The sequence below is a fragment of the Microchirus variegatus genome, assembly GCF_963457635.1.
Source record: "Microchirus variegatus genome assembly, chromosome: 8".
NCBI lineage: Eukaryota > Metazoa > Chordata > Actinopteri > Pleuronectiformes > Soleidae > Microchirus > Microchirus variegatus.
Genome location: NC_139809.1, coordinates 12,843,889 through 12,859,036, shown reverse-complemented (window position 1 = coordinate 12,859,036; position 15,148 = coordinate 12,843,889). Strand labels below are relative to the sequence as shown.

At 41.6% G+C, this 15,148-nt stretch overlaps 1 protein-coding gene across 2 annotated transcripts in view; it reads left to right on the top strand.

Annotated features, from left to right (window-relative positions):
• The window catches only part of lrrk2 (leucine-rich repeat kinase 2), a 32,953-nt gene extending 21,490 nt beyond the window's left edge, over window positions 1-11,463 (top strand). The window contains exons 31-52 of one of the 2 annotated variants that reach the window (XM_083893330.1): window positions 75-293; window positions 366-567; window positions 1,258-1,346; window positions 1,467-1,654; window positions 1,766-1,920; window positions 1,999-2,145; window positions 2,293-2,484; window positions 2,650-2,796; window positions 2,883-2,995; window positions 3,526-3,716; window positions 3,858-4,018; window positions 4,202-4,372; window positions 4,487-4,587; window positions 4,716-4,910; window positions 5,563-5,756; window positions 6,629-6,701; window positions 6,804-6,991; window positions 7,146-7,298; window positions 8,426-8,655; window positions 9,241-9,309; window positions 9,408-9,541; window positions 10,739-11,463. In XM_083893330.1, coding sequence (XP_083749456.1) covers window positions 75-293; window positions 366-567; window positions 1,258-1,346; window positions 1,467-1,654; window positions 1,766-1,920; window positions 1,999-2,145; window positions 2,293-2,484; window positions 2,650-2,796; window positions 2,883-2,995; window positions 3,526-3,716; window positions 3,858-4,018; window positions 4,202-4,372; window positions 4,487-4,587; window positions 4,716-4,910; window positions 5,563-5,756; window positions 6,629-6,701; window positions 6,804-6,991; window positions 7,146-7,298; window positions 8,426-8,655; window positions 9,241-9,309; window positions 9,408-9,532 — 3,303 coding nt within the window. In that variant the 3' untranslated portion in view covers window positions 9,533-9,541; window positions 10,739-11,463. Of the gene's footprint in view, window positions 1-74; window positions 294-365; window positions 568-1,257; window positions 1,347-1,466; window positions 1,655-1,765; window positions 1,921-1,998; window positions 2,146-2,292; window positions 2,485-2,649; window positions 2,797-2,882; window positions 2,996-3,525; window positions 3,717-3,857; window positions 4,019-4,201; window positions 4,373-4,486; window positions 4,588-4,715; window positions 4,911-5,562; window positions 5,757-6,628; window positions 6,702-6,800; window positions 6,992-7,145; window positions 7,299-8,425; window positions 8,656-9,240; window positions 9,310-9,407; window positions 9,542-10,738 lie in introns of both variants that reach the window. The other variant, XM_083893329.1, reaches the window with a different exon arrangement.
• Window positions 11,464-15,148: the final 3,685 nt, after the last annotated feature.

Below are 15,148 nucleotides of genomic sequence, written 5' to 3'. Positions count from 1 at the left end.
TGGGGAAAAAAATGTGAGTTTTATTTTGTTTAAGTATTGTTTATGTATAAGCTCTGCTGTGCTGTGTGCTTCAGGCAGTAGCTCCGCTCTCCCCGGTCATCTTGGTGGGCACTCACAAAGACATGAGCGACGAGCTGCAGCTTCAGGACTGCCTGAGCAAGATCAGAAAGGAGCTGCTGAACCACCAAGGTTTCCCTGCCATCGCAGACTATCACATGGTCTCCATCTGCGAGGACTTGGACGCCATGACCAGACTCCGGAAGGCTATTATCAGAGAGGCCAACAGCTACAAGGTAAAAGGGACACAACAACATTTTCTTCCCTGACTTTTCTGCTCCAGGACTCATGCTCATCTCTTCTCACAGATTCAGGGTCAGTATGTGATGGGCCAGCTGGTTCCAGACAGCTACGTGGAGCTGGAGCGCCAGATTCTCCTGGAGAGGAACAGGGTTCCTCCCGAGTTCCCCGTCATCAAGCACCGGGAGCTGCTGCAGCTCGTCCGCGAGAGTCAGCTGCAGCTGGAGGAAGCTGAACTGCCGCACGCAGTCCACTTCCTCAGTGAAGCCGGTCAGTGTGGGCATCTCACACACACACTTAAATTAGCAGTTGGGCAATTTTGGTCATCCATGACATTCCACATTCCCTCCAGCAACATAAATGAGTTCCAGTTTGTTTTGAATAAAGAACCAAATCATTTCTTTCCAGCAGATCCAGGAGTTGCCAGAGACTCAAAATTAATGTCCAACAGTTTTTTTCAGATATTATGTCATAATGTAACTTTTTTACAAGCATCGATAAATACACGGATAAGGACTGATGGCTGTCTTGGATTAGAACATTTACCCTTTTATAAAAGTAGTCATGACATTTATAAATACCTGTAAAAATCCTGCCTGCCCAAACCACATGTACGACATAGATCATCCCAACCATTAAAGGAATACTTCACCAATTAGGATTTAGCTTTGTATTACTAGAATAGGGGTAGACTTTTTGAAGTTTCCCCCGAGTTGAGAAATATCTTCATTCTTTTTTTTTGCTACGTGCCCATCAGTGACACCTGTCCTGTTAGCATAAATGTGAGCATAGATGGCGGACACCCATCCCCCTATGTGTGGGCCTAAAAAGTGCGGAATTAGCATTGCACTTTCAAGCTATGACGATATTTTTCGACTCAAACATTTCAAATAATCATATTATCTGTAATGATAAATTATTGCCTCTTTGGATCAACCGGTTTTTTTTTTGTCTCTGCAGGGATTTTACTGCATTTTGACGATCCTGCCCTTCAGCTTCAGGAGCTCTATTTTATCGACCCACAATGGCTGTGCAACATCATCTCTCAGGTAGGAATATAATAGGTCCGAGGTTATACAAGTAGTCGATCCTAAATTGAGAGACACGCTTGTTGCAGAACGTGTCAGAGAAACTAAAGTCTTAAAGTGTTTTCCCTGATCCCCGCGCAGAAGCTGACATTTAAGAGCTGCGGTGTCTGGGAGCATCCTAAAGGGGTCGCCCAGCGCTCAGAAGTGGAACGCTTTTTATTCGAGACCAAATGTTTCCCAAAGAGCCAACAGACGCAGTTCTTCAAGCTGCTGGAGAAGTTCCAGATCGCGCTGCCCTTTGGAGACGACCAGCTGTTGGTACCCAGCAAGTAGGTTTCAACAGCTCCCGCCCCATTACTTATGATTATTTTTTTCTGTGTGTGTGTAGGGATCTAAATAATGTCTCTTACCTTTTCTTATCTGTGTGTTTTTTTTTTTAGTTTATCTAAACACCGCCCGGTAATAGAGCTGCCTCACAGTGAGAACTTGGAGGTTATTGTGCGTCTTTACGAGATGCCGTACTTCCCCATGGATTTCTGGTCTCGGCTAATCAGTCGCCTACTGGAGGTTTCTCCGTACTTGCTGTGTGGGAGAGGTAAAAGGACTCGGGAAACAGTCTTTGTTTGTTCAGCGCTCGTCCTCCTCTTATTAACTCAGTTTCTTTGCTGTTCAGAGAAAACGATGCGACCTAACCGGATCTACTGGAGGAGAGGCATTTACTTGAGCTGGTCTCCCGAGGCGTACTGTCTGGTGGAAGCCGCTTCAGAGGAGGGAAACCCCTCCAGCTTTGTCCGAATAACTGTGCCGTCTTCACGCAAAGGTGCTGTCAATTGTTTTAAAACAACTTCCACTGAAAATCTCTTCCAATACTTTGATTGTGGTGCATTTCCTTGGATCAGGACCATCTTTCATGCACAGATTAAATGTCTCCATGTTGATAATGACCTCATTATCTCTGCTCTCACAGGTCGAGTGTTACTGGGTCAGGTCGTGGACCACATCGACTCTCTGTTGGAGGAATGGTCTCCCGACCTGCTCAACATGGACATGCATGGCAGCGGTGAGGCTCTGCTCAAGAAGTGGGCTCTGTACAGCTTTGAGGACGGCCAGGAGTGGAGCAAGATCCTGCTGGAGGACCTCTTTACCTGCTTTGACAACGGTGTGTGAATCACACGGAATAATGCATGTTAAAATGTGATGTAAATGTTCTGTAGTGCTGTCTGACAGCATAATTATCCATTTTTACACCTGTTCTCCCCTTCCTTTTCAAATTCAGGCAGTCAGGTTATGTTTTTCATTGATTTTATTTCATTATGGATGTTAGATTTTCTGCTGGTGGATCCGGAGGATCCTCGTTGCACGCTGCCCATCTCACAAATCGCCCCTGACCTGGTGCTCAGCGATCAACCGGCAAGAACAATACTGGACAGTGAAGAGCTTGACGTGGACCTGTCGAAGGAAAACCAACTGGGTAAAGTTTTTATTTATATAGTATCTATACATCATTACTGTATATTAAGGTTTTGGCTAACATGTTTCTATAACATTTGGCTGCAGGCAACGGCGGCTTTGGCACCGTCTATCGAGGCGTCTACAAAAATGAAGACGTAGCCGTGAAGCTGTTCAATAAGCACGCGTCTGAACTTTACATCTACAGACTCCTCAGACAGGTACCACCGACCATTCCTATACTTTCTGTAATATCTCACTGAGATATTATCAATTCATACACTGCCTCGCCTTTTCCTTGTAGGAATGTGGAATAAAGACGTGATAATTAAACAAAATAAAGACAAATAAAGTGTGTCCATCTATTGATAATCTACTGATGGGGACAACATACTCATTATCTGATTAGCTGCACTTACACTACAAAATGCAGCTCTGCCCCAAAAACGCTGTTATTTGTAACGTTTCTTTGATAACATACAGTAAATAATGTGCTTTGTAACACAAGTTACATGTTTTTTGGAACATTACAACATTTTGTATACATTTTTTGGTAAATCATATCACAGAGGAGGCTCCACCCGTTTCTGTTGACATCTTATAAAGAAATAAAAATATAATGTTGATTTCAATGTTCTTTTAGACATCATTTGTGTCATAAATCCCAGTTATTTTGGTTTAGGATCAATGATGATATCTATCAGGCCTAGTCTGGTAAATTCTAATTGAATTCCTTGCTTTCTTTTCTCAGGAGTTGGTGGTGTTGGGTCGCCTTTGTCACCCCAGCTTGGTGTCTTTGCTGGCGGCCGGTTCAGCTCCTCAGGTGTTGGTGATGGAGCTGGCTCTACACGGTTCCCTGGACTCTCTTTTCGAACACAACAACGGCAGCCTCACGCGAAAACTCCAGCATAGGATCGCACTGCACGTGGCTGACGGACTCAGGTATGAAGCTGTCGATGACGCTAAAATATTAGAGTGAATTCACGGTGTGAAATGCTATATAAATCAGTGCTAAGATGAGGACTTTGCTGATTTATTTATCATGCACTGTTCCTTTGGTCCGTGCTTCGTTGTTGGGATCAGGTACCTTCACGCCTCCATGATCATCTACCGGGATCTGAAGCCCCACAACGTGCTTCTGTTCAACCTGAAGACCGATTCCGACGCAATCGCCAAAATCACAGACTATGGCATTGCTCAGTACTGCTGCAGCATGGGAGTGAGAAGCTCAGAGGGAACTCCAGGTCAGACTCCTCTCATCTCCTTATAATATCTAAAGTCATCGTCCTTAAGCTATATTTGAGCTGACTAAAAAAAGAATGCTGTCAGAATATAGGTCAGCTGTGATTAAATGATTAAAGTGTGAAGTGTGAAAAATTTAAAAATCCCCCACTTTATGTAAAGCTATTATGAAATGTATCACATAGGATTCCGAGCACCAGAGGTTGCCCGGGGTAATGTGATCTACAACCATCAGGCTGATGTGTTCTCATACGGCCTCCTGCTCTATGACCTCCTGACCTGTGGCCAGCGCATCTCTGACGGCATGAAATTCCCCAGCGAGTTCGACGAAATCGCCGTGCAAGGAAAACTGCCAGGTGAGCGACTTATTTTACCGTTTTATTTGTGTGTGAGTCTCTTGTGACCTTAAGATTGGATATCGCTTTTTTGTGGTCATTAATTCATCATTAAATCCACCCTGTTATATGCAGATCCAGTGAAACACTACGGTTGCTCGCCTTGGCTGGGATTCCAGACACTGATGAAGGATTGCATGAGAGCAAATCCACAGGATCGACCCACATCTGCTCAGGTTAGGAAGCCAGATCGCTTTCTGTGTGCAGTAGTGGAGCGCCCTCTAGAGGCAGGAAGACAGAGCAGTTTTGTGTTTCCCTTGAGTAAAAAAAAAAAAAAAAAGTATGTTCTCTTCTCTGTGTGCAGGTGTTTGACAGACTGAACTCAGGCGAAATGCTGTGTCTGATGAAGGAGATGGTCGTTCCCTGTGCGTTCAGCGCAGAGTGCCTGGTCGTGACCTCGTCCAGCAGCCAAAGAATCTGGCTGGGAGGAGGCAGCAGCAGCCAGAGAGTGGGCTCCGTCACAGTGATGGACCTCAACACCGACACGGTCACTACACAGGTGTGGACAGAGCTGTTCTCCTTACTTTACCTTATGTATAGTTTATGTTGTTGTGACACAAACAGTTTTCTATAACACATTTAAAATCTTTAATGACGAATGCCTACTATTTATGTGTTTTTTGACGAAAAGTTTGGGCTCACTTAGAAATGTCCTTATTTTTGAACGAAAAGCACTTTTATCAATGAATATAACATTAAATGAATCAGAAATACACTCTATACACTGTTAAAGTGGTAAAGGACTATTCTAGCTGCAAACGTCTGGTTTTTAATGGAATATGTACATAGGTGTATAGAGGCCGATTTCCAGTGTTCTAATGGTACATTGTGTTTGCTAATCATGTTAGAAGGCTATTGGATGATTGGAAAACTCTTGAAAACCCTCGTGCAATGATGTTAGCATAGCTGAAAACAGTTTTGCTGGTTCTTTGACGAAAGAAAAATCATTATTTCTAATCTTGTCAATGTCTTGACTGTATTTTCTGTTCATTTTGCAACTCTTTTGATGAATAAAAGTGTGACTTTAAATGGAAAACACAAAAGAAATTGGACAGGTGACTCCAAACTTTTGAACAGTAGTGAAACAGAAACAATCAGCATTGGATAAAACCACTGTGCATCAACATCAACCAATTGTCGTTCGTCCACAGGAGATCGACTCCAGTCCCGTCCTGTGTCTCGCGACGGTGCAAATCCCAAACGAGGCCTGCGATTGGCTGGTGGCAGGCACGCAGTCCGGCTCCTTGGTGGTCATGAGCACTGAGGACGCGCTGACGTGGCACTACCTGCAGAGTGTCACGGACGCGGTCACCTCGCTGTACTTTCACGTGTACTCCAGTCGAAGGTAAGTGTGTGTGAGGACGCTCATTGACTTAGTGCCTTTATTGCTTTGTGTCCAGTTTCTGGATTTGTCCAAAATATGTCGGGTTTTTTTACTGTTAAATTTGACTCCCAGTAGTTTTGGAATGAACTATTTGTTACAGTTGCTTCTGTTGCCATTTAATGGGGGGCATGACTGCGAGGGGACAGATCTCAAGGGCAAAATTGTGTGTTTTATGTATAATAATTCATCTAAAATGATATTTTGGAACACATTTTGGGTTGAACAAATCCCTTTTCTATTAAAATACCTTTTCGAGTATTAAAATGAGGAAAAATAATGGTACAAAAAGAAATCAAGGGACTTTTATAATAGATTAAAATGTGCGATTAATAGCGATTAATCCTGAGTTAACCGTGACATTAATGCGAATAATCACGATGAAATATTTTGATTATTTGACAGCACTAATAGGACCAGTTTAAGGCATACACTGTATTTGTGTCACGGTATATTATGCACATACTGTGTAAAATTATCTAAAAAGGATTGTTCTGTTGAATGAAAGGTCACACAGTAATATTTCTACTTTCATGTTTATATATATATATATATATATATATATATATTTTCCTTTTTAATGATTTTAATAATTTTAAAATAATAATTTTAAATTGCATTATTTTTTTAGTTTAGTTTTTAAGTTGTTTAATGTTTTAAATTGTTGATCTTAAATTGTTTAATGTTTTAAATAGTTTTAATTTCTTAACTTGATTTTTTAATTTATTGTGTTTAAATTTCAAATGTATTTCCTGACTGTGAAGCACTATGAATTGCCTTGTGTAAGAATGGTGCTATACAAATAAACTTGCCTTGCCTTGCCTATATCATTCCAGCCAAAGAAAGAGCTATTTATTGGTTGGAACGGCCAACGGAGTTCTCACTGTATATGAAGACTCTGTTCTCAAGGTAAATAATAGATCCAGTGTTTTTATGTCGTGATATTCTTACTCACACTACTGCACTGTATGTCTGTGAATTAATTATCTTCCTCGTCCTTCCTCGCAGCAGGAGAACGGGCAGCCGGTTAAAACGGTCTTGATCGGAAACGTCAACACGCCTGTCATGTGTCTGGGTCAGTCGGCGCACTCCCTTGACAGCAGGTCGGTGTGGGCCGCCTGCGGCACCAAGATCCTCTCGTTTGCAGCCGACTATGACGTCAGCAAGACCATCGACACGAGACCCAACTTCTTCCTCCAGTGAGTCCGGGTCGTGTTGAGTGACTTTATAAACCACTCGTCAACCTTCACCAAAGTCCATAGAGAAGAATTGTGATTATAGTGGAATTGTAGTTCTACCATAGACTGGAAGGCCAGGCAATCACGATGTGTGTGTGTGTGTGTGTTTTTCTAGGCAGCAGCAGTCATTGGTTGCAGAGGCGCGAGTGTCTCGTATGGCTGTGGACAAGTACGTGTATCTTAGCAAAGCCGGGACGACGACGGTGGAGGTTTGGGACAAGAGGAGCGAGAGGATGGTGGAATGCATCAACTGTGCTCAGATAGTCAGGTACGACATTTTAACTGATAACTGATAAATGGCTCTTACTATATTACACAGACAGTGAGATATTAATGAGGAGCACATATTGAAAAAGAGAGTGAATAGTGAAGGATATCTACGATCACAGAGTCACAGCCGTTCAGCATCAGACAGTTTCAGAATTCAGGGGCTCTCATTGATAATCATCTATTATATCTTAGTCCTAAACTTAAGCAGTTCCTCAGAAATGAGGTCTGACAAGGTCAGTTTTTATACCAGAAAATGTCCCAAAGAGGTAAAAAAAAAACACAAGTAAACACACACACTAAAAAATACATGTATCCAGAGTTATAAGTAAGTGTAACAGTAAGTGTTTTTCATGAAGCTTATTTTATTCTTTGATGGCCCTGAAAGAGTTTCCTGCATTAAGGGACGCTACAGTCGCCCTCGCCTCAGAAGCAGACCTTGATGAACAAAGGTCCTCCGAAGTAAAAGCTTTATTTTGACGAGTATATCACCATGATGATATGATGTTGCGGAGTCAACGTTTGCCCACAGGTGCACACACGTTTTCCACTCCTGGTCGTTTGTGTACAACCATATATACACTACCGTTCAAAAGTTTGGGGTCACCTATACAATTTTTTGTGTTTTCCATTACAAGTCACACTTTTATTCATTATAAGCGTTGCAAAATTAAGAGAAAATATAGTCAAGACATTGACAAGATGAAAAATAATGATTTTTTATTAAAAATAATCATTTTTGCGGAGAGCAGAACTGTTTTCAGCTGTGCTAACATCATTGCACAAGGTTTTTCTAATCATCCAATAGCCTTCTAACGCGATTAGCAAACACAATGTACCATTAGAACACTGGAGAGATGGTTGCTGGAAATGGGCCTCTATACACCTATGTACATGTTCCATTAAAAAAACAGATGTTTGCAGCTAGAATAGTCGTTTACCACATTAACAATGTGTAAAGTGTATTTCTCATTCATTTAATGTTATATTCATTGAAAAAAGTGATTTTCCTCCAAAAATAAGGACGTTTCTAGGTGAGCCCAAACTTTTGAACGGTATTGTACACCATGTATGTGACAGTTTTAAATGAGTCTGCATGCTAATATACGGTTCTCCCCTCTCCCGCAGACATGACCCTGGCTGCAGAGGCAGAACGGGCAGTGAGGCGGAGCAGGCGGCAGAGGCAGCGGCTCCCTCCTGGGCCTCGGTGAAGACCCTGCTGGTGCAGAGCGCCGCAACTCTGTGGATCGGCACTAGAGGGGGCTACCTGCTGCTGCTGGAGCTCTGCAAACACCAGACGCTGCTGGTCGTCAGCCCCAGCTGCGACTCCATCCGCTGCATCACCTCTGCATTCATTGGTCAGTATTGAGACATTGTTCAATTCAGTTTGATATATATATATATATATATATACCAAAGACTTTATTACTATTTGAAACTGCCATGTTTAAATAACTCTTCATAAGGTGTAATTAGAGTTGGGTAATTTACTTATAGGGAAATATATAGGAAAACTGCACATTAATTAATATTAACATGGAAATATGCCAGATTATAGCTGTAAAACAACAACAAAACAAGAAAGAAATATAAATATATATATATAACCCTGAGATTGAGAGACGATTTTCGCTGAGAAAACACTGCACACACAGATGTGATGGATGTCGAAATAAAGACTTCAAGGAGAAAGCTGAAGAGACAAAAAAGCTCTTTCTTTTTAACGTTGAAGTGTTTGACCTAGGAGTGAATTAATGCTGCAGCTTGTGTGTGGATGAAAATAATAAGGAAGGAAGCTGAGTTTTAACAGCTGCGTTATTCTTTTGTTTGTGTGTGAAACATCCCATTTTTGTGTCCTCTTTTCCTGTTCCGTTGATCCTTTTTAAATCTGTAAATTATCATCGTGTCCCCTGTCTCCTTTTCTACATGAACTCATCTCACAGAAAATCTCAACTGGAAGAATGTGGTGCTGGTTCTGGGCCGAAGACACCCACACGACAAGGGTCCGTCGGGTAAGCGCGACCATCCGTTGTTGTGTCCGACGCTCCCCGCTGTGTGAGTCTCTCTCTCTCTCTGTGCTGGTCTAAGGTTTTTTGTGTTTTGGCCTCAGATGAGGAGTCGGTGCTGATGGTGTGGAACAGCACGCTGCCAAAGGAGGTCAAAGAGCTGAAGAGACACTGTGAGAGGAGAGAGCAGGTCGCGGCCAAACTGAGAGAGCAGCTTCAACACAACTGAGCCACACAGGTTTGTTCTCTCATTTTATTTTCCATAGCCTTCACTTTTCACTTTTCACTTCAGGTCAGAACGCAGAACCTTTTCGTTGCCTTTAAAGCCGAGGTGGGCAACACATACTTGGTGTTATTTATCAACAATTTCATACAGAATAACATTTTTGTTGTCCTATTGCTTGTTATAAATTGAAACTGGTTGCAATTCCAGCATTGGCCACAACTCCCTATGCTGCAAAGCAACCTCGAAAAGAAAGACAAAGCAGGTGTCAATATAGGAGGGGCCTCTCAGAGATGAAGGGATTGCGTTGGGTCATGCTTTGTGAATGAATTAATTCTAAAAAAAAGTGTTTTTTAAGTTTACTTTATTAGGATAAGTGAGTAATAAGTACTGATAAAGCTACAGTTCTGTTAAAGGTACAGTGTGTAAAATATAAGCAATGTTTATGGGTGAAGTTGCAAGTTACAGCTCACCTCATCCCTGTCTTTCAAGTGTGTTGGAGAACCTACAGTGTGAAGCATCTTTCCTTTAGACCACCAATGAAAAGGAAATGATCTTTATACAACCAAACTTGTACAAGGGTTGGACAATGGACAGACCTGACCGAATGTGTCTAACGTTCATGCATGTTTTGATACTGGGAGGAAACCTGAGAGCCCGCAGGAAACTCACGCAGACACAGGAAGAACATGCAAACTCCACACAGAAAGGTCCCAGACTGGGAATGGGCCCTCTGTACACTCTTACAAATATATGGTTCTTTGGCTTGTCTCGTAGGTGGAACCTGGAACCCTTTTGTAGTTCTCCACCAAGAACCCTTTTAAAACCCTTTATTTAGGAAAGGGGTTTTAAAGGGTTCTCTGGATCAAAATGGTTCTTACTGGAACCATTAGTGTTACCAAGAACCCTTGAAAAACGTAGGTTCTACGTTCCACGTAGAACCTCAGCCCCTGTAGAAGGACCCTTTTGCAACCCTTATTTCTAAGAGTGTAGAGCTGATCCTGCATCTGATATAAAGTCATTCTGGGATAATGAATAACAACAAGTCATGCAATCAGGTCATAGAACAGTAATTAAAAGTTAATTGTTGATTTGGAGGAGCCTGAGTCTCAGAAACCTAAACTTCTCAGGAAGTACAAGATGAAAGGTGACAGGATTGGTTATAAAGGTAAATGCCATTAATAACATCATCACTTGGTCTTTTTTTCCCAGATTTGTCTGTGGAAAAGGGATCGACGGAGTGGACGATGGCCGTGTCAGCGATTTTACCTCATCTTCTGAAAGTGGAGCACGTCGGATCAACACAAACGTGGAATATCTTTGTTCTTGTTTTTAAAATGATGCTCACCTGTGAATTATTGTGCCATGACATTATTATTGTGCCATGAAGACAATCAGTCATTTTCAGAGATGGACTTTTTTTTTTTTTTTTTTTTTTAATATAAAAAAGGGACACAGATGATAAAATTTGTGTTTTTCTCAAGCACGGAGCGGCTGCAGATGTTCGGGACGACCTCCTGCTCTCATTAAAAACAGCACGACAGAAGAAAAGAACAAAACAAACAGGAAAGAAAGCCAAAGAAACAAAAGAAAAAGCACAATTTAAAAACGTGTATATTTATTCTTATGTATGTGTGTGTGTGTGTGTGTTTACCAGTGAGTTCAGTCGCTCCACATCAGTTGACAGACGACTCACCATGCTGCCTGCTTTGTGCACATTTTTATTAAATGACATTTTAGTCACCGAAGTCGCCCATTTTCATCATCATCATCATTGCTCTCTCTGTGTGTGTGTGTGTGTGTGTGTTGCATTTTCAAAGTGTAATGGTTGTTTTTGTAAGCAAAAGTACTTGAAGTCAATTAGCTGATTTTTCACATTTTATTTAAAAAGCAAATGTCTCCATTCTTTCCACAGTAATTCTGTTTATTTATCATTATTACATTATACGTCAATTTACTTGTGTTTATTTTACTCTACATTTTCATACTATACGTGAAATTGTATGTATTATTTTTTTTACACGACTGTCAAAATAAACTTCACTTCCGGCTCTATGTCCCGCCTCCTAGTCATATGCACCGTCTTCAGCCAATGGGGTTGTCGCGTCCGCCTCCAAACCCCGCCATTTCCAAGTTTAAATAGCTGTCAATCAAAGCTAACGTAACGTAACGACGCCACACTTCTCGCGGCAGGTGAGTTCCGTTACCGATCACAGATCGTATTTGTTTGTTAAAATGCTCAATAACACACACAAAAAAAACGACTGAAATATTATCTCGAGAGCAGAGATCTTCTCCGTGACAAATGTGGGATGAGTTCACCGTTTTGGAAATTGAGAACTGAAGCGAAACGCTAGCAACGTCTATCGTGTTTTGTTTTGTTTGTTTGCTAAGCTAAGCTAGGATGGTTCACCCCGTGTGAAAAAAAGCGTGAGCGATTTTAAATGAATTTGTATCTTGCCTATTTCATTGATGTGCGGTGCGTCAGTTATGATTTACATGATGGGATTTGTTTTGCATTGAAATGTCACTTTATAACGTTCATATTATAGTTACAGGATACATTAAATATACTAAATTGGTAGTGTTTTTGACCATCGTGTTGCCAATTGTAGCAGTGATGTGTTCCAATTGGTCTCCATTTGTAGTTGTTTTATTTGTTGAATAATTAAATGCAGACCCATTGTCATTAAACACTTTCCGTACAGTTTGATTTAATTTTACGACTGCGACACATGGCATGTGTCACCGCGATAAGTAATACAATGTTTTTGTCTTGGAAGAAGAGCTCAGACAGTGGGATTTACATTTGACAGTTTAAACCACATGTGTCAAACTCAATGTGGCCCGCCCACATCATTTTATGTGGCCCGTGGGTGATTAATTGGTCTTAAAAATCTGTGTTAAAATAGGTCTATGCTGCTTTAAGGCATGCATTGACCATAAACTACATTTCCCACAATTCATGGCGATTGCGTTACCCGCAAAGTGACGGCATCCTGCCACTAGATCGCAGTGTGTTATTGTATATGCATCATGCAACGAGTGAAATAAGTAGTAAATACAGAAAGTTATTTAGCACGTACTGAGTAGTTACCTTTATTTAACAAAAAAATGAGTGAAAATGAGTTTGACACCCCTGGTGGGGACTCTTGGAATAATTGGAATAAATGTGTGACTGTGACAACAAGGAAGGAAGGAAGCAACCATTTGTTTCACGGCATAGACCATTATTTGATCTTTAATTTTGACAGGGGTGGGAAAAAGACATTGCATTTGAAGCCATTTCATGGAAAAAAAAAATATTTACACAGAGGAGGGACTTAGTCCTCACAAACATCAACAGCACATTAGTAAAAAAAAACAGAACAGAAAGTAGAGTTAAGGAGAGTTTGATGTACATCTGAACCTTTTTAAAAACACGGTGCTCCGTTATCCAAACTATCGAGATAAATATATTTATAATATTTATATTATATTTACAGAATACCTTAAATATACAGCGTCCATCATGTATTCTATAAACAAATATAAATGACGTAGGCACACTCAAACAATCATGGGAGTGGTTTCCATCTTCACATGTAAAGAAGCTGCTCAGTGTTGTGTGGCTTACACACTGCCCACAGACACTGGCACGGTCCCAAAATGACCTCTGACCTGCTCCTTTGCAGATCCTTGTTAAAGTACAAACGGTGGAACATCTGACACCCAATAGTTTCGCCCTCCTGCCCAAGCTTCAAAGAGTGTGTGGGGGGGACAAAAATCTGAGGGGAGCAGGAGACGGAGATGAGTTTGGGACATAGCCAACACACAGGGACAATGTTTAATCCCAAACCTTTTGAAAGGGTTTAGTTCAGGCTTTTTTGAAGTGTCGTTATATGAGGTACTCGCGCAAAAACCTGCTCGAGACACGGAGGCTTGCGTCGTAGGGATGCAAGAAAAAACACATTTCAGTCCCTCAACAAAAGGTTCACCTTGCATAACCTCCACCTGCTCAAGTCTACGTGATCTTAAGAATACACTTGTCAAGATATTGTAGACTTGAGCAGGTGCAGGTTTTATGAAGATATTTTGTTAAATAGCTAACATCTATTCTCGTTGTGTTACCCACTGGCAGCCATGTTTGGAGAGCATCCGTTTTATCTGCACCTGAAATTTGATTATAGCTCCATGAATCTATTATTAATCACTTCATTACTAAATTAATCATCAACTATTTTGATTTTGGTGTTTTTTAGTGTTTTTTCCATGATCAAAACAAGTTTCTCTGATTTATTTGCTTCTTAAATGTTGTATATTTTATGGTTTCTTTGTTCCGTATAACGAAGAAATCAGTAAAAACTAGTGGTGGGCGTGTTAATGCATGTTGCCGTTTCCATGACGACTGACCGGAAAAAGACGCGTGGGACATCAGGTTTATGTGACTCCCGATTGTTAAAATTAGTCTCTAAATTAACGCTTAACTTTAAAAACAGAGGCAGACATACGCTGTACACAGGTCCACTGGTTATTTGTAGTGCTGCTCTTTTCCTTTAATAAAACAGACTGCTCCAGTTCGACTGTAGGCGCGTTAACCAGCGCTAAAAGAGCTAACACAGCTAATGGAGCTAACTGCTAAACGGTGCCTGGACTCCGGTGTCACGGCATGTAAACATGACGTCACGTGTCTTTTTCCGGTCAGTCGTCATGGAAACGGCGTCATGCGTTAAAGCGCGTTAACCTAGTGCTCACCTCTAGTAAAAACTGAATGATTTTGGTTTGTGGACCAAACAAGGCGTTTGCGAACCTCGTCGTTTTCACCAGGTTTGAGAAACGACAATCAACATTTTCTAGAATCAAGACAAATGACTACTCGATTAATACTTGATACTTGATCAGAAGGGTCATCAGAAATACTGCTCAACTATTGGTCAGATATGTAGAAGCTAGGTTCTGCCCTGCTGCTCTGGTGATGAGCAGCGCCCCCTGAAAGAGTGTGTGGTGGAGCAGCTACAGCCTCGGTGTTATCATCCACATTCCCCAGTGAGGAGCAAAGGGAACCACTATAAAGGGTCTATCGTCCAGGTCTGCGAGGTGCCAATCTCCTTCTGTAAATTTCTAGCTAGCAACGTAAGCCTGCTGCTATTTCCTGCCAACGTTGAACTTTTGGCTGATGATGCTAATGTGCTAGTTTGTCTGCAGAGGAGGAAGAGTTAGGACCTGCCAGGCTTTCCTCCCGGTCCTCCCCTCTCCTAATTGTGGATTTGGATGAGAACACTGAGGCTGTAGCCATTAATACTACGAGACGACCTCTTTCAAGCGGACCAGAGTTCAGTTGTTTGGTCCACATCAGAGGTCTTGGACCACATTCACACCGATCCCAAATGAACCATACTAAGGGGGTACGGTAGCCTGCGTCAGTTCCTCACACAACTCCACTTGGGGAAAAAAAAACCTGAACTATCTGTTTTAAAGTAGACAATCATACAAGGTTCAGAGACAACAAAGGGAGAGCAGCTACAATATCTACAATACAAGTGAAATATCCATTGATGATACAGCCAACTAAACACACGCAGAGGGGTGGAACAGGGAGGGGCCAGCCGGTATAGCCAGAGAGAACGAGCTGTTACAGTCAGT